At 49.0% G+C, this 18,546-nt stretch overlaps 2 protein-coding genes across 6 annotated transcripts; one reads left to right on the plus strand and one right to left on the minus strand.

The window, feature by feature from the left end:
• Nucleotides 1–231: 231 nt before the first annotated feature.
• Nucleotides 232–10,226, minus strand: LOC117963772 (kelch-like protein 21). 5 transcript variants are annotated; one of them, XM_058992955.1, is made up of 6 exons: nt 10,142–10,226; nt 9,597–9,786; nt 3,260–4,375; nt 1,929–2,334; nt 1,644–1,716; nt 232–1,562 (listed from the first exon to the last, which is right to left on the minus strand). In XM_058992955.1, exons 3-6 carry the CDS (start codon nt 4,290–4,292, stop codon nt 1,230–1,232), a joined length of 1,845 nt encoding a protein of 614 aa, XP_058848938.1. In that variant the 5' UTR covers nt 4,293–4,375; nt 9,597–9,786; nt 10,142–10,226; the 3' UTR covers nt 232–1,229. The 5 variants fall into 5 exon arrangements, with proteins under 5 accessions (XP_058848938.1, XP_058848939.1, XP_058848937.1 ...); XM_058992956.1 differs by having other exon boundaries at nt 3,260–4,372; nt 9,597–9,793; nt 10,142–10,221; XM_058992954.1 differs by having other exon boundaries at nt 9,597–9,793; nt 10,142–10,221.
• A 131-nt stretch (nt 10,227–10,357) lies between these two features.
• Nucleotides 10,358–18,298, plus strand: phf13 (PHD finger protein 13). Its single transcript, XM_058992964.1, has 4 exons — nt 10,358–11,360; nt 14,088–14,177; nt 15,079–15,811; nt 16,214–18,298. The coding sequence occupies exons 1-4, from the start codon at nt 11,325–11,327 to the stop codon at nt 16,438–16,440; spliced, it is 1,086 nt and encodes a 361-aa protein (XP_058848947.1). The 5' UTR covers nt 10,358–11,324; the 3' UTR covers nt 16,441–18,298.
• Nucleotides 18,299–18,546: the final 248 nt, after the last annotated feature.

Consider the following 18,546-nt stretch of genomic DNA (forward strand, 5'->3'; position numbering starts at 1 on the left):
GGTATGTATCGTGACGAGACTACAGCCCGGCTCGCTGCAGTTCACGCAGCCCGGCTCGCTGCAGTTCACGCAGCCCGGCTCGCTGCAGTTCACGCAGCCCGGCTCGCTGCAGTTCACGCAGCCCGGCTCACTGTAATTTGCAGAGTGGTTCTTGAATGAATAAGTGTGTTTTCTAGTTGGTACAAACACAGTTTTGCAGAGTGCAAATTGCACATGAAATAAAAGCCAATGTGAATGACAGTTATCTTTATTTTAAACATCCAGCCATCAGCTGTCCCTCACACAATTCCTCTTCCTTAATAGCAAAAACCAAAAAAATACAAAACGACAGGAGCACAGCATGTAAGAAACAGATTCAATTGCAAGGCTAATAGACGTTTGCTTCCCCATTCTGAAACAAACTAAAAACCACACAAAAATAAAAATGACCTACAGCAACAACAGCACTTACATCCAGATATCACACACGCGTATTTATAATGTAGTTCTATCTGCAGACGCAGTGTCACTGACAGGATACAGACTGCCTTCTATCTTCAAGCTGTCATTGTAGTGTGCGTGCAGCAGGTGGCGCTAGCAGCTCCCGTCTCCTGCTTGTCTGAGACATTTTGGAATTGTAAAGCATTCAAATTTAGCGTTAGAAAAAAACCCAACACTGAAAACATGTTCTCACCTTGCTTATCGATTCCACTGAGCTCCAAATTATATTTCTGTTTTGATTACAGAGCACCCATCGCACTAATATATATATAGACACACACACATATATCACAAACATACTGTCAAGTACTTGCATTAGTGAAAAGAAGTGTAAAAAAAAACCATTTCTTTTACATGCTTTATACAATTAAATACAATAAAATTAATAATAATAATAATAATTTATAATGAAGCAGGAAGTGTAGTTTCACAATTATTTTGTTTCTGTAGTGTCTGAAAGGTGCTTTACTGGCGGAAAACAAAACTGAGAGAAGTGAGGAGCGAGAGGGATGCTGAAACTCCAGATGAACTCCTCCAGCACGTGAAACACAGACTCCTGCTGCACAGCAGTGTTTAACACAAGCTCAGCGAGCCACAGTGCGTACAGGAAACACGCTCAGGGAGTCTGATTACAAACTCACAGCAAAAACCAGCACTGGATCACAGAAGCTCTGCAATGGGAGTTATTAAGCCATCACAGTGTAAAACCTGGACTGGCTGAAAGGGCCCCGCAGCGAGACTCCTTCCTTCTAGTGGACCTGGTTGAGGTTGTGGTTCCGGTCCAGCAGCGCCTGGGCCCTGTGGTTGTGGTGGTGGTGTCGGTGCAGGTGTATGGTGTTGATCTCGTTGTTGGCGTTATCCAGGCCCGCCTCGAAGCCGCTGGGTGCCGAGGGCATGAACTGCCGGAAGATGCTGACGCTGCCGTGCCAGAAGGTGGGCTGGGGCAGCCGGGCCGCGCGGCTCCAGGTTCCGGTCGAGGGGTCGTAGGCCTCCACCACGTCCGACAGCTCGAAGGTGTCGTCGTAACCGCCCGACACGAACAGCTTCCCCCCCAGCGGGGCCACGCTGCCCCCCACGTGGACCTGACAGAGACACAGAGGCACAGTGAGACCCCGCCCGGCAAGCGCACCCGGGGAGGGGACTCTGAAGAGCGCAGAGCTCACCTGGGTCATGCAGGGGATCGCGTCCCATTCGTTCTTCAGGGGGTTGAACACGTCCACCTCCGCAGAGTCATCCCTGCAGGAACAGAGAGGCAGGGTCAGGGAGCTGGGGCACTGCAGACACTGAGAAAGACTTCTAGTGGAAACGCGTGCCATTGAATTTACACTGCAGACACTGAGAAAGACTTCTGGTGGAAACGTTTGCCATTGAATTTACGCTGAAGACCCTGAGAAAGACTCCCAGTGGAAACGCCTGTCTAAAGCCCCCCCACCTCCTCCCCATCTCACCTGACGAAGTAGATGAGTCCGTCGAGAGCGACGGTCTTGGGTGCGAAGCTCCAGGGAGGCAACGGGCCGCAGTTGACCAGGGACCAGCGGCCGGAGTCAGGGTCGTAGCACTGGATGACCATGGTCTCCTGGCCGGCCAGGCAGCCGGTGGCGTAGAGGCGCCCCCTGCAGGCGGTGGTGGAGCAGTTGTCCATGGGGTGCAGCATGGGCGGCAGTGGCTCCCAGGCGTCCAGGCTGTGGTCGTAGCGCTCCGTGCTGTCCGAGGCCACCACGTACAGCTGGCCCTTCAGCACGCAGGAGGTGTGGTACTCCCGCGGCTTCAGCATCGGGGACACCTCCGTCCACTCGTTCACACTCGAGTTATAGCGCCACACGCAGTCGTAGAGCCGCGAGCCGTCAGAGCCGCCTGGGGAGGGGAGAGAGAGAGAGAGAGAGAGAGAGAGAGAGAGAGAGAGAGAGAGAGAGAGAGAGAGGGGTGATGGGAATGAGACTCCTGCTGCACAGCAGCTTCACCCGTTCCAGGTTTTACTAAGAGTTTGATTAGCCCCAGTGTGTCACATTAAACAATTCTGGCCACCCCTGTTCTCTGCAACAGGAGCCTTATTTCCATCCCTGCTGAGCGGTTTCTCGTTCAAGTTTTTTTTTACCTTGGTGTTATTAAAACACTCTGAACAGCTTGCGTCTGTTTTCTGTTGCGTTTATTAAAATGAATTGGACCGAACGGTTTTCCCTGCCAGGCTGGTTAACCAACAGCTGTTTGTGATTTCAACAGCAGCGCACACAATCCCAAACGCTCTGCAATGCAATACTAGGCTTGCTTGTGCTACACTAACGAGCCAGCTCTGCAGCGCACAGCAGTGGAGCAGCGTGACTCACACAGGAATGTGCTGGTTCTGTTTCTGCTTACAAACACCCCCCCCCCGCGGAGACCTACCTGTGACGTACATGTCGTTCCCCAGCGCGGAGATGCTGTAGCCCCCCCCCCCCCCCCGGAGACCTACCTGTGACGTACATATCGTTCCCCAGCGCGGAGATGCTGTAGCCCCCCCCCCCCCCCCCCCCCCCGGAGACCTACCTGTGACGTACATGTCGTTCCCCAGCGCGGAGATGCTGTAGCCCCCCCCCCCGGAGACCTACCTGTGATGTACATGTCGTTCCCCAGCGCGGAGATGCTGTAGCCCCCCCCCCCCGGAGACCTACCTGTGACGTACATGTCGTTCCCCAGCGCGGAGATGCTGTAGCCCCCCCCCCTCCCCGGAGACCTACCTGTGACGTACATGTCGTTCCCCAGCGCGGAGATGCTGTAGCCCCCCCCCTCCCCGGAGACCTACCTGTGACGTACATGTCGTTCCCCAGCGCGGAGATGCTGTAGCCGCCCCCCAGGTGCTCGGGGAACTCCGCCAGGTACCTCCAGTGCCCGGTGTGGGGGTTGTAGCAGTCCACGGTGACCAGCTCGTCGCAGTCCTGGTCGCAGCCCCCGATCACCACCAGGATCTCGGCCAGGCCGGTGGAGGGGCGCGGCCGCACGCGCTCGCAGGGCCTGTCGTGCCGGTCGTACTCGGCAGACTGGAAGGAGCGCGCCTCGGCCACCAGCCCGAGGCAGGACGGGGACGTGTGGACGAGGGGGTCGCTCTCCACGTGGGCCAGCAGGAAATATCGCCGCATGAAGGGCAGCCGGACCCGCTGGAACAGCTCCGGCCAGAAGTGAAGCCTCCGCTGGGGGTCGGCCTTGACCCAGCGAGCCGCGATCAGGTACGCCGTCTCCTCCTTGTCCACGCACAGCCGGTCGTCCGAGACCAGCTCCAGCAGGCGCTTGAGGGGCAGCCTCTCGAAGTCCGGGCCCTTGGCCAGCTCCACGATGTTCCGCAGGGTGAAGCGGCGGGCGCTCTCGGCCAGCCCCCGGCAGGCGTACGCCTCGGCAAAGTCCTGCAGCTCCAGGCAGTTGGACACGTCCAGCCGCTGCTCCAGGAAGCAGCAGCACGCCTCCTTCACAGAGGGGAACTGGAAGAGGTCGGCGCCCTTCAGCAGCGGGTCCACGTTCTCGTGGCTGACCGTGGCGCGGCCCGTGTAGCAGAAGTCCACGAGGAGCCCCAGCACGGCCGCGGAGACCTCGTGCAGCTCCACGCGGTCCATGCCGCTCTCCCGCAGCGTGCCCGCGAACATGGCCTTGAAGTAGTTGCTGGCGGCGGCGAGCACGGTGCGGTGGCAGGGGAACTCGCGCCCCTCCGCGCACAGCGTCACGTCGAAGAACTTCCGCTCCGCCCGCAGCTCGTGGATCCCGCGCAGCAGGTTCAGCGCGTGCGCCGAGTCGAAGAACGGCAGCGTGGAGCTCTGGGTCACGAGGAGCGCCCCGGGCTTGTCCATGACTGCGCTGCGGCTGCTAACTGCCTCCTCCTCTTCCTCGCCGGATTCTTCTGCTGCTTTCAATAGTTTTTCAGAGCAATCTGCTGGATAATAATAATAATAATAATAATAATAATAATAATAATAATAATAATAATAATAATAATAATAATAATAAATAGAAAGATCTTTTTACAGGAACTGCCACAAAAAACAAAAACTAAAAATTTGAAAAAGCGTCTGTAACAGACTCCCAGGTCCAGCGCTGTTGTAACGTTAATATTTTGCGTCTGTCTCTCTTTCTACCCTCTCTCTACCCCTCTATCTCTCTCTCTACCCCTCTATCTCTCTCTCTCTACTCCTGTCTCTCTCTCTCTACTCCTGTCTCTCTCTCTCTCTCTCTCTACTCCTGTCTCTCTCTCTACTCCTGTCTCTCTCTCTCTCTCTCTCTCTCTCTCTCTGTCTCTCTCTCTCTCTCTCTCTGTCTCTCTCTCTGTCTCTCTCTCTGTCTCTCTCTGTCTCTCTCTCTCTCTCTCTCTGTCTCTCTCTCTGTCTCTCTCTCCTAACAGCTTGATCTCTTTGAGGCAGGTTAAACCTGAACCGAGTTTTTAAACGGAGGGAATGAAACGAAACCCAAGGAGAGTTCAGACTAGAAGGAGCTGTGAACACAGTCTCCTCGTGCTTCAATTTCTTTTGAACCATCCCTTTCTATAAATACCCCCTCCTCCTCTCTGTGGAATGCAGGGGAGCCCACGTGTGCCAGTCACTCAAAGTGACAGCCAGTGGCGGACAGCATGCAGGGCTGCTGACCAGTACAGCCCCCGCTCCACTATACTCAGGACTGACTCACTGAATACTTTCAGAGCAGAGACGCCGGTTAACACTTTCCCCTGGCCTGCCAACACCACATGCGAGTTTGAAAACCATCAGCGAGCTTAGTTTTTTTTTTTCTTTTAGTACAGGGTGTCCTGCTGTACTAGGCTTAACTGTTCCATACCAGGGATGAATCTAATGGAGGAGATGTTTAAAGTGAGAAACAATTACTCTAAGGTTACCGGCAGCAAACAAAACACAACACAGGGCGGGTATTGCGCAATCAGAGCAGAAGAGAGGCTTGCTTGGAAACGCAGAGCTCAGAATAGCCCAGAGAAACGGACTGGTATTTGTTTACTGGAGTGAAGAACGAGGAGTTACAGAGGAATAACACGGCGGAGGTCATGTGAGCCCCTCACCGCAGCAGCAGCAAAAACATGAAATAATTTGCCATTTAAAAAAAGCAGCACACACAAAAAATGAAAGCATATGCTTGTGTTCTAACCTTAACACACGGCAAGCTAATCTCCAGGAGTGCTGAATTCAGTCAGAACGTTTGTCATTGAAGTTACATATACTTCTTTTCTGTAATTACAGAAGTCTGAGACTCTGCGCTCCATTTCTTGTACAAATCCAGCACTTTGAAATACGGTGCAGCGAACCCTGGCCTATCAGAACAGTGAGGTTATCTGAACACCGCCTGCCCCCAGTTAGTTCAGCGATGATGGACAGTGCTGTAACGAGAATAATAACAATAACAGCATGTGTACACAATCTGCTTTATTAGCGCTCCTCACCTGACTCGGCACGCAGTCACACAGCTACACCGGCACGCAACATTGCTTTGTTAAAAACAAATTATTTTTTTTCTTTTAAGAAGATAGCTGCTACAGTTCCCTCTCCCTTCTCATCACTGTACAGTCCAGCCAGTCAGTCAGTAAGGAAGCCAGCCTGGTTTAGTCCTGGTCAAGCCTTTCTCTCTCTGTGTGTGTGTGTGTGTGTGTGCGCATCTCGCAGCCTGGCTGGCTAGAGGCCACTGATACAGAGAGACACGTGGTCTTGACAGCTGAAAATTAACAGTTACCATATACAGACACAGACAGAGAGAGAGAGAGAGAGAGACCACAGACACCCTCTGGTGCTCCACATTGACAGACTGAGTTGTGAGGTCCTGGTTACATCTGAGTGACCCAGAAATCCTTCCAGTCCATTTCGGACAATAGCCAGGAGCAACCCGACACAGTGAGTGACCTTGTGAAAAAGATTTCAGAGCAGGGCAGACATAAACTCGAACAGCAAAAAAAAACACAAACTCCCAATAGGCTGATCAATACAAATCAGCAAGGAATCTGAAAATCGATTCACACAAACACCAAACACAGAAAATGAAAATGCTACGCAGGGCACTGCAGAGACATTACATAAAATCACAGACTATTTAGGAAAGGTCAAAATCCAAACACACAGACAAGCAATGACCAAATACTGAGTCAGTGACCACAACCTGGAAACAAACAGCGTCCCACCACCAGAGCTGGAAACCCGTGGAGAGAAGACAGCGAGGCACGAATCAAAGACGAGGCGCACGCCCTTCTGTACTGCTCAAAACACACCACGATAAGAGACAGCTCTTTACAAAGATCTCCAACGTTAGGACACTCAGGGTAGAGGAGAAGAATTATCCTGAGTGAGAACAGAGACACTCCCCGCTGCTGAATATATCAGACAGTGTGGTGAGCCCAGACCAGACCAGTGCAAGCACGGTGTTCAAACAGACCCCACTAGACAGTGTGGTGAGTCCAGACCAGACCAGTGCAAGCACGGTGTTCAAACAGACCCCACTAGACAGTGTGGTGAGCCCAGACCAGACCAGTGCAAGCACAGTGATCAAACAGACCCCACTAGACAGTGTGGTGAGTCCAGACCAGACCAGTGCAAGCACGGTGTTCAAACAGACCCCACTAGACAGTGTGGTGAGTCCAGACCAGACCAGTGTAAGCACAGTGATCAAACAGACCCCACTAGACAGTGTGGTGAGTCCAGCCCAGACCAGTGCAAGCACAGTGATCAAACAGACCCCACTAGACAGTGTGGTGAGCCCAGACCAGTGCAAGCACAGTGATCAAACAGACCCCACTAGACAGTGTGGTGAGTCCAGACCAGTGCAAGCACAGTGATCAAACAGACCCCACTAGACAGTGTGGTGAGCCCAGACCAGACCAGTGCAAGCACAGTGTTCAAACAGACCCCACTAGACAGTGTGGTGAGTCCAGACCAGACCAGTGCAAGCACAGTGATCAAACAGACCCCACTAGACAGTGTGGCGAGTCCAGACCAGACCAGTGCAAGCACAGTGATCAAACAGACCCCACTAGACAGTGTGGTGAGCCCAGCCCAGACCAGTGCAAGCACGGTGTTCAAACAGACCCCACTAGACAGTGTGGTGAGTCCAGACCAGACCAGTGCAAGCACAGTGTTCAAACAGACCCCACTAGACAGTGTGGTGAGTCCAGACCAGACCAGTGCAAGCACAGTGTTCAAACAGACCCCACTAGACAGTGTGGTGAGTCCAGACCAGACCAGTGCAAGCACAGTGTTCAAACAGACCCCACTAGACAGTGTGGTGAGTCCAGACCAGACCAGTGCAAGCACAGTGTTCAAACAGACCCCACTAGACAGTGTGGTGAGTCCAGACCAGACCAGTGCAAGCACAGTGTTCAAACAGACCCCACTAGACAGTGTGGTGAGCCCAGACCAGTGCAAGCACAGTGATCAAACAGACCCCACTAGACAGTGTGGTGAGTCCAGACCAGTGCAAGCACGGTGATCAAACAGACCCCACTAGACAGTGTGGTGAGTCCAGACCAGACCAGTGCAAGCACGGTGTTCAAACAGACCCCACTAGACAGTGTGGTGAGTCCAGACCAGACCAGTGCAAGCACGGTGTTCAAACAGACCCCACTAGACAGTGTGGTGAGTCCAGACCAGACCAGTGCAAGCACGGTGTTCAAACAGACCCCACTAGACAGTGTGGTGAGCCCAGACCAGACCAGTGCAAGCACGGTGTTCAAACAGACCCCACTAGACAGTGTGGTGAGTCCAGACCAGACCAGTGCAAGCACGGTGTTCAAACAGACCCCACTAGACAGTGTGGTGAGTCCAGACCAGACCAGTGCAAGCACAGTGTTCAAACAGACCCCACTAGACAGTGTGGTGAGTCCAGACCAGACCAGTGCAAGCACGGTGTTCAAACAGACCCCACTAGACAGTGTGGTGAGTCCAGACCAGACCAGTGCAAGCACGGTGTTCAAACAGACCCCACTAGACAGTGTGGTGAGTCCAGCCCAGACCAGTGCAAGCACAGTGATCAAACAGACCCCACTAGACAGTGTGGTGAGTCCAGACCAGACCAGTGCAAGCACGGTGTTCAAACAGACCCCACTAGACAGTGTGGTGAGTCCAGCCCAGACCAGTGCAAGCACAGTGATCAAACAGACCCCACTAGACAGTGTGGTGAGCCCAGACCAGTGCAAGCACAGTGATCAAACAGACCCCACTAGACAGTGTGGTGAGCCCAGACCAGTGCAAGCACAGTGATCAAACAGACCCCACTAGACAGTGTGGTGAGTCCAGACCAGACCAGTGCAAGCACGGTGTTCAAACAGACCCCACTAGACAGTGTGGTGAGTCCAGCCCAGACCAGTGCAAGCACAGTGATCAAACAGACCCCACTAGACAGTGTGGTGAGCCCAGACCAGTGCAAGCACAGTGATCAAACAGACCCCACTAGACAGTGTGGTGAGCCCAGACCAGTGCAAGCACAGTGATCAAACAGACCCCACTAGACAGTGTGGTGAGTCCAGACCAGTGCAAGCACAGTGATCAAACAGACCCCACTAGACAGTGTGGTGAGTCCAGACCAGACCAGTGCAAGCACGGTGTTCAAACAGACCCCACTAGACAGTGTGGTGAGTCCAGACCAGACCAGTGCAAGCACGGTGTTCAAACAGACCCCACTAGACAGTGTGGCGAGTCCAGACCAGTGCAAGCACAGTGATCAAACAGACCCCACTAGACAGTGTGGTGAGTCCAGACCAGACCAGTGCAAGCACAGTGATCAAACAGACCCCACTAGACAGTGTGGTGAGTCCAGACCAGACCAGTGCAAGCACGGTGTTCAAACAGACCCCACTAGACAGTGTGGTGAGTCCAGACCAGACCAGTGCAAGCACGGTGTTCAAACAGACCCCACTAGACAGGTTTTCTCACTGAAAAATTATTCCGTAGTCAATATTTATTCTTAGTTGAACAGGTCTAATAATAATACAATTATTATTTGCGTCGCTGACGCCTAGGACTAGGGGCTAGTGTATAAGCACAGAGCAGCAGGTATGTCGTTAAATTCAGACTCCTCAGTCCTGTGTTATTGAGAGCCTTGTTTTTTTTCACCTCGTTTAAAAAAAAAAAAAAAAAAACCAGCCATTGTGAAAAACACGGGGATATATGAGTTACCTGTAGCCGCTGGTTAATCTCCTGTGTGTTGTCGTTGTTGTCGTTGTTGTGGTGGTACTCGTCTCTGCTCACACACGGACGGTTCAAACCAGCGCTCCCATTTGAATTTTCTCTTCAGTTTAATCCGCGTTTCAGGAATGTTCTGCTCCTTGCGAAGCGCGTCACGCAGGACTGCCACGGACTATACCATCTGCACTCTACGGGAGGAGAGGGGGGGGGGGGGCGAGATTTACTTTTCCAGTCTAACACTGACAACCAGTTACTTTATACGTATGCATGAAAATATATATTTGAAAAAAATACATACAAACGTATATAATGCGCTTCTTTAAAATTAAACTCATCCTAATGTGTGTGTCTTTACCGCTCTATACCCCCCCTTCTATCTTTATTAATCCAATGCTCGGTCTTAATAATATTCACCGACCACGTCACTCGTGCAAAAACAATATCACGCAATTCCAGATCATTTAACAATGTCAGTTTAATCTTTGGGTGTATTTATTAACTATTATAAAGTGTTAACGATGGTATAAACCCCCTACCTTATTCACCATGGTCTGCCCTCAAACGCAGGTTTAGCGAACATGTATGGACAAATACGTATTTAAACGCGCATCCCAAAGACGGGAAGAAAAAGGGGGGAATGCCATCTTAAAATGTAAACAGATTGATAAAGTAAAGACGTTAAGCTTACTTGGAGCCATAAACTGTTCCAATGTCTTTAAAAAAAACAGCACGAATACTAAGTGCACATGTTTTTGATGGTATTATTTTATTTATATTTTATTTACTTCACCCCGTCACCCCTACATTCCGGACCAGAAAGACGGCTCCTCATGAATATGCAAATGATATGCGAGCAGCCCGGGAGGTGTTCTGGTTGGTGATGTCACAGACTGGTTTACTCTCCGTTGTGTGGGACTTGATGGCAGGGTTGTGCTGGCTTATTAGCGAGTCTAAATATTAATAGATAAATATTTTTTGGGGGGGATGTCACGTACAATGATCAGTAATATATGCGGTGAATCTTTCAGAGGCAAACTTGGGTTGTCTGTAGTGTTCTTGTAATTGGGTTTTTCGTCTCTCTTTCTGAGTTACAGTAGTTGGCTATATTACTACTATACCTACCATCATAAAAACTCAGAAGATCCAGCTTATTTTTTTTTTTGCAAAACTACACGATACATTTATTTTAGAACGATACGAAGAAGGAAGGTGAAATACTTTTTTTTTCCTTTTTAAGAACTTGAAGATCTAGACCCGGCCTGTTTTTGTTAGCTGGCTTCACCAACACAAGAACTGGTTTTTTTTTTTGGTCGTTATTTATTAAGACAATCAGTCGGACCGAATTAAAAACAAGGTGTCGACAGATTCAAGCAAGCTTGCCTTTCTTTACACTGGGCGAGAACTTCATCAAAATCAACTAATGAAAGCCATCGACCATGCAGTAACTAGCCCAGGGTGTCGTGGCTTAAAAAAAACAACGAGTTACAATCTTTCAACATATGTGGCTTTTACATTCCTGCTAAATAAAACACAAGGACACCAGGATATCTAGATGAAACTTTGAAACAAAACGACGTTCATTTACACGAAGAAATCTATTTTGATTTTTTATTCCACCCACAACACCCAGTTTTTTTCTCCTGTTGGGTGTTCTTGTTGCTGTGTTTGACTCCAGTTAAAGTAAACCGTCTCGCATATTTCTCGCCGGTTTTTGTTGAAATGGATATAGCATCGACTTCAACGTTTGATTCAGAGGTAAGATTCATGTTTTACGCATTAATAAAATTGTTTTAGAGTAAAATGTTTGTGTTGAGCCAGGGGGGGCTACCTAAACGAGCGAGTCCTGCTAGCAACAGTAACATGGACAAAAAAAAAAACAAAACATTGCTTTTGTATTTTTGTAGCACAGTGCTTGTCGTTTTTGTAGTTTATTTAGTTCGTGTTTTGAAATCCAGAGAAGACAAGCAAGCGACCCGAATGTTTCAGCGGTTTCTCATTACACTTACGCCATCTTGTTTGTCAAGGTACAACAGTAAAAATAAATGTTTTCTAAATAGTGTGTTATATTTATAAAAACAAAAATAACTGTTTCCTAAATGTAACATTTGCTTTTGCTGGCGTGTAAACGGCGTTCCTGCTGTGGTTTTTGAACCCTTACTAACTCGAAAGCTGCTTTCTGGTCATCGTTTTTTTTAGGAGAGGGTGTTTAATAGTATTGAAATCGCCATCTTGTTGATAGTATTTATAGATGCCGAATCGTAGTACAGACTATTTTTGACCATGGCTTGAAAAGTTGAATTTAGCTGCCTTTGTGTTTGTATTTTAAGCGCTAAAGCCAACATTTGTTATAAAATCAAAATGACACATTCGCTAAATGTGTGTCAGTAACGTTGTCGTATTAAATACGGTAATGGACGGATGGTCTTGGTTGTGGGAAAATAATAATAATAAAAAAGGCACAAAAAGTTTCCACGCGACCGATTTAATTTCAACGGATTTCGAATCTTGAGTTTTGAAAAAAAAAAAAATCTGTGAGAGTTCTACACGTCATCCGTTATTTAAAACAGGCGAGCTGCGCGAGGGTAAACCGTTTACTTTTTAAAACTTGCATTAACTCAAATCGCCAGACACGTTAATGTTTCACTAATTCTCTTGCGCCTTTGTATTTTAAACCATCGTCAGTAACATACCGGTGATTTAAATTCAAATTCACGGTTAAGTACTGTGTGTTTGGGGTTGTCACACAATTTAGGGCGAGGTAGCTCGACGTATCAATCAATTTTTATACTTAAAAAGCCGAAATTAGTTCCGAACGGCTGTTTGCACAAATCTAACCTTTAAATCGGTTCAAGTATTAAACGTTTATATTTATTTGTAATTTGCTACTGAAAAACGGTGTCGTGTCAGTCTGATAAAAATAAAAAAGAATGATAAAAAAAAAGCCCTCGGTGTTTGCGGTTGAATTGTGTGGGATTGTAAAAACAAAACCCAAACTAATTAAATAGCACATTGATTTACAGAGTGTATGCTTTTCTGTGTGAATGTAGGCGAATCTTTGGGCTTTTAAACCGGGTTTGTTGATTAATGAGATTCAGCAGACCGTGCCGGTCCGACCCGAACTAAAAAGAGCGAAGTCTGACTGACTGACGGATGATAATCCGTATTAACGGGTGTCTGTGACGCCTCACTTTCATTTATGACAGATAATCACCATGGGATATCTTTCTTTGTCATAGATAGTTATTTATTATTATTTTGATGTCGTGTCGCTCCATTCTGTATCGTAAGACCGGACGGTATGGCATTGAATTGTGCAATTGAATTGATTCATTTTTACGCGATAGTATAACCCGTTGTCTTCAGGGTGTCTTCGGTCTGAAAAGAAAAATGCTCTCTTTTATATTCCCGACATTACGTTGTTGGCAGTGTTTTTTTTTAATTTTACAAAACGCTAAAGACAGTGCTATCGGTTTATTAATAGAAAACTAGGCGACACAACCGTAGCGGATTTTGACCTTTTACTCTGTACATGAAAACAAAAGAAGAACCTGTTTTATTGCGCAAATTTAGTAACAGATGTAACCCAAAGTGAATATGTTGAAATATGCATGCTGTGTGTGTGTTGAAACAGCACACGGTCGCTGTAGCGTTCCTCATCTCTATAGTATATCATGAGGTTATCTTTTGCTCTGTTAGTACTGTATGCAGAATTAAAACGCAGTTGTACTTGTCAGGTCGGTGTCTCGTTTGTTTAAGGTTTGTTAGTCTGCTTGGTTTGACCTGGATCTGCACACAAGGTATCTGTACAGGAATATAAATCGATATCGTACAATTGAACGCCAGGCGTCGTTTGCTTTGATTAGGATTGTCAGTCGAGCCCCGAGTCCCGTTTTTGATTAAAGATAAGCGACTTGTTTCTGTAAAACCAATTAAAGGGGAATGTGTTATTTTTTTTTACACAAGCCATTCCTATGTATGGGTGATCTGGGTGCATTTCCCTTTAAGAGCCCACACTGCGGTGCCACGCTTGCATAATTATTATTATTATTATTATTATTATTATTTATTTCTTAGCAGACGCCCTTATCCAGGGTGACTTACAATTGTTACAAGATATCACATTTTACATTATTTCACATTATACAGATATCACATTATTTTACATACAATTACCCATTTATACAGTTGGGTTTTTACTGGAGCAATCTAGGTAAAGTACCTTGCTCAAGGGTACAGCAGCAGTGTCCCCCACCTGGGATTGAACCCACAACCCTCCGGTCAAGAGTCCAGAGCCCTAACCACCACTCCACACTGCTGCTTGAAATCCTCTGTATAATTGTCAATGTTTCTGTGAAGTTCAGTGTGAGGAGACGCACCATCCCTGCTCCTCATAACCACCTACCGCTGAACAGTGCTGCGCTGGCTCCCATGACAAAGCAGGGTTTTAACAGCCTAGTCTAAACAGCCCCTTCTGTGTTTCAGGATTGCAGTCGACGTCGGACGGTGGAGGACTTCAATAAGTTCTGCACCTTTGTGCTGGCGTACGCAGGATACATCCCCTACCCTGACGAGGTAAGAGCAGCTTGACATGAGCACCACCATCTCTCCATCTGCCTTCATTTCCTTCTGCTGTGTGTGTTCCACACCCCCCAATTCATCCCCAACTGCAAAAACCTGAAAACGTCTCCCTCCAGAAAAGAGTTCTCCCTGGGAGACGGTCCTGTGAGGGCTGGAGCAGTACCCTAACGCCCGGTATGCAGCAGGGTACCCAGGCTGTGATGCATGCAATGCTCCTGCTGGCACAGTATAGATCAGGTAGTCTTAGACGGACTGTTTTGTAAAAAGACAAGTGAAACGAGACAGGGAGAGAGTGTGTCATCATCACAGCGGCTATAAAACACACCTCTTCATCAAGAGACGCTCGGTGAGGTGCTGTGCTTGTGGTCTCGTATCGCTGCACGAACGAGACACACCTCTGTCATGTAAAGAAAGCGTCCCGAGTGATGGGTACTCTGCGAATCGCTCCATCACTAATGGCAAGCCTCTTCCACACCAAGCAGCAGTGCTGTGGGTTTGCTGCTCCGCAGAGTGTCTCTGGCAGTGTTCTGTGCTACTGTTCCTCTGCTCTGCTTATCCCACAGATCAGTTACAGCGCCGGGGTACCCCAAACTCTGCCCGGCCTCTCTACCTGGAGGGACCCCCCTCTCCTAGGGTAAGAGGGTAATTCCACTCTCTATCACCATCCACCCCTGTCTCTCTCTCCCTCTCTACCTCTGTATGTTGCATACTGTACTGTGTAATGCAAATTCTTTTTTTCTATACCATACACCATGGAGGAAGTGTGTGGACTGTAGAGCGGAGACCCCAGCCCCTGCCAAACTCCTCCCCCCCCCGCCCCCCACGTCTCTCCAGCAGCATCTTCACAAGCGCTTGGCTTCCAGCTCCTCTCACCTGTTTGTTGTCTCTGTTCCAGGAAGCTCCTCTGCGTTCGAGCTCCAGCCCTCCGAACAGCACAGGCAGCACGGTGGACAGCGATGGCTGGGAGCCCCGATTCACCAGCCTGCCTGCCACCCCCGAGTTCACCCTGCCAGCCCAGAGCCGCCAGAGCTTCGGGGGCTTCAAACGGGGCGCAGGAGGAGCTGGGGGGGTAGGGGGACCCCAAACCAAGAGGTCCAGGTCTGCAGGCTTCACGCTGGAGAGAAAGAAGGTGGACAAGGTCAAGAAGAAGAAAAAGCTGAAGAGGAGAGGAGGAGAGGAGGGAGAGAAACTGCCTCTTGTGCCGGAGCGCCCCCTACTGGGCAGGGTGATCAAGCAGGAACCGCAAGACCACTGCGAGCACTCGGGGGTGACGGAGGGGATCGGAGAAGATCGCCCCAGAGCAACCACTACTGCTACTGCTACTGCTGATACCGGCCCCTCCACACCCGCCACCAGAGACTCCAGCCAGGCTGAGACCGTGTCAGCGCTTCAGCTGCAATGCAAAGAGGAGCCCAGTTTGGGCAGCCCCTCCTCGCTGTACCCCGGCTTCAGGGGTCAGGACACAGAGGAGGAGGAGGAGGAGGAGGAGGAGGAGGAGGAGGAGATGGCGAGGGTGGAAAGAGAAACGGCAGCTCCCGGGAAGAGGACTGTGATCCGACAGGGAAAGCAGGTGGTGTTCCGGGATGAGGACGGGTTCGGGAATGATGAGGACATCATGGTGGATTCAGGTGAGAGCGTCGGGGTTTATTACACTACAGCTGTTAAACACGCATCAGGGGTGGAAAGAAGACTCCGACTGCATAGCAGTGTGATCCAGTCCTGATCTTGCTAGGAGTTTTATCAGACTCACCTGAGCCTGTTACTTACACACACCGGGGCTCGTAGTAAAACCTGGAATGGGTGAAACTGCTGTGCAACAGGAGGCTTATTTCCATTCCTGGTATTATATAGCACACTGTAGATGCTGTAAATGGTACCATATGAGTTTAATTATTATTAATTAAAACTCCTTCAGCGAGACATAAACCTGAGTTCCTATTGCAAGTGACTCTGCAGCAGAAGCTGTGATTCACAGCTCCCCCCGAGTCTCTTAATGACTAATTATTATTTGTGTGCCCCCCCCCCCCCAGACGATGACTCGTGGAACCTGGTGACGTGTTTCTGCACCAAGCCGTTCGCGGGACGTCCCATGATCGAGTGCAACGAGTGCAACACCTGGATACACCTGTCCTGCGCCAAGATCCGCAAGTCCAACGTCCCAGAGGAGTACGTGTGCCAGCAGTGCCGGGACTCCAAATTCGACATCCGCCGCTCCAATCGGTCCCGCCTGGGCTCCAGGAAGCTGTGTGTGGACTGAGCCGGTCTGAGACTCTACTGCGGGGGGAGAGGGGTGGAGTCAGCCAGTGCAGGGCAGTGCTCCGGTACCCTGGATAGTGCGGCCAGGTTTCTGTTTCTGTTTCACTGCCTGTGCTCTAGTTTGTTTAAGGTCCTTTAAGACGAAGGCGTCTGCTTGAATGGGTTAAACAAGGCAGAGACAGACACACAGAGAAAAGAACTCCAGTCAAGTATTGTGACGATGCTCAAAACAGACTCTGTGTAAATGTTGGGTTTCTGTTTGGTACTTTCTTTTATTTCAGAGTGACTGATAAGGGAACAGCACTGGCCTTTCACACTGTTCAAGGACTAAAGACTTTTGGAACAGAAACCTGGGTTGTGTAGGTGAGGGGAGAGGGATACTCGCAGAGTCTTTGAGGAGAGGGGTACTCGGAGAGGCTTTGAGGAGAGGGGTACTCGGAGAGGCTTTGAGGAGCACAGCTGTATATTAAAATGCACTTTGGGAACAAGGGGGGTCGGTTGAAGACAAGAGGAAGGAAAGCACGGCGACTCCACTGAGAGAGGAGCTGTCTCCGAGTCCTGAGAGACTCTCGTACTGAGGACCCGAGAGACCGAGTCCTTCCTCAAGTTACTGCTCCCCACTCCCTCGATTACACACACACTGTCGTTTGCCTCTGATTTCAGGACTCATATACACACAAACACACACACACACACACACACACACACAAAGTTATACGTTGCTTTAAAACAGAAAAGACAATATTTATTTTTTAAAAGAAATGTCAGAAGGAAATAATGAGATTTATTTATTGGAAGATGTTTAAAGAATGAACCTCCCTCTGTCTGTCCTCTCTCTCCCTCTGTCTCTCACTCTTGCTCTCTTTCTCTCCCCCTCTCTCCCTCTGTGTCTCTTTCTTTCTCTCCCTCTGTGTCTCTCTCCTTCTCAATGTCTCTCTCTCTCTCTCGCTCTCTCTGGTTTTGTTTATTTTTACTGTGTTTTTTTTTTTTCATTTCAATGTGGATTTTGGGGCCAGTGCATCCTCTCCCTGACTCGGGTGTAATGGGCTCAGATCTCTATCCAGAATCTAAGAATGCCATTTCTAAACGTGTCACAGTGTAATGCAATGCTTGTGAAATCACCTCGTCCTTGTGTTGTGTTGTATTTCAGTGCCAGGCTAACTGGGATTGCTAATCAAGGTGTGAGCTTCACTGTGTAGAGTACTCAGCTCACCGAATTGAGCGGGAGGGTGCAGCTCCGCTTTCCAGCTTGTAGTTCTCAGTCGAGTCCAGCGATCGTTTCCCAGTCCTGGAGTTCATTCAGTTAAATGATGCCTCACTGTAGGAGTCTTTGTATTGTTGCTTGTTTTGTTTATTTAATCACAGTGTGCTCTCAAGCCCAGGACAGACCAGGCAGCGTAGGAAGCTGCTTGTATGAGGTGGCGTTTTGAAGCAGTTTTTCACCTTGTCACTGGATTAAACCCCCCCCCCCATCGCAGTTGTGATCGTTCTGATTACCTGTATTATTTGTTTGATTTTACACTAAAACAGAAGTGCTAGTTTTTTTTTTTTTTGTATTAATAAAGTATATAAATATATTCTACTTTGAAGCAAAGAAAAAAGTTTTACCAAAGGAAAAGAAGGCTGTTCCCTTTTTTTTTTTTTAATTTAAGAAAAGAAGAAAGCGCCCTGCTGAGTAACGCAGGGTAGTGCGTGATCGCTGGTGGGGTACAGTTTGTATTCAGCACCGCGTCGCAGGGCGAGCTCCACTGAGGGACTGTGAAAGCAGGCGAGGAGGAGAATTCTGTTTCCATGAAACTCTGTAAATTTGTGTAACGATTTTGTAAATAAAGATCTAACTAGTGATATTTTAAGCTGAATTGGAGTCTCTGTTGTTTTTGAATGAATGCTGTTGGTCTCTGTTTCATTGCCTTTACTTGTCATATCGGCTGTTTGTCTGTTTGAGCCACACAGGCCTCGCTGTGCTGCACAACATGCCTGGTTTGAAAAGACTGCGATGACTGGAGTCCGCAGTCCGGACACGAGGGCTGTAATGATGCTACATGTGTGATGTGCACAACTGCTGAAGCTGTGCTGGAGGGCAGCTCCTGCTGTGTAATCCACTTTG

The sequence above is a fragment of the Acipenser ruthenus genome, chromosome 20 (genome assembly GCF_902713425.1).
Source record: "Acipenser ruthenus chromosome 20, fAciRut3.2 maternal haplotype, whole genome shotgun sequence".
NCBI classification, from domain to species: Eukaryota; Metazoa; Chordata; class Actinopteri; order Acipenseriformes; family Acipenseridae; genus Acipenser; species Acipenser ruthenus.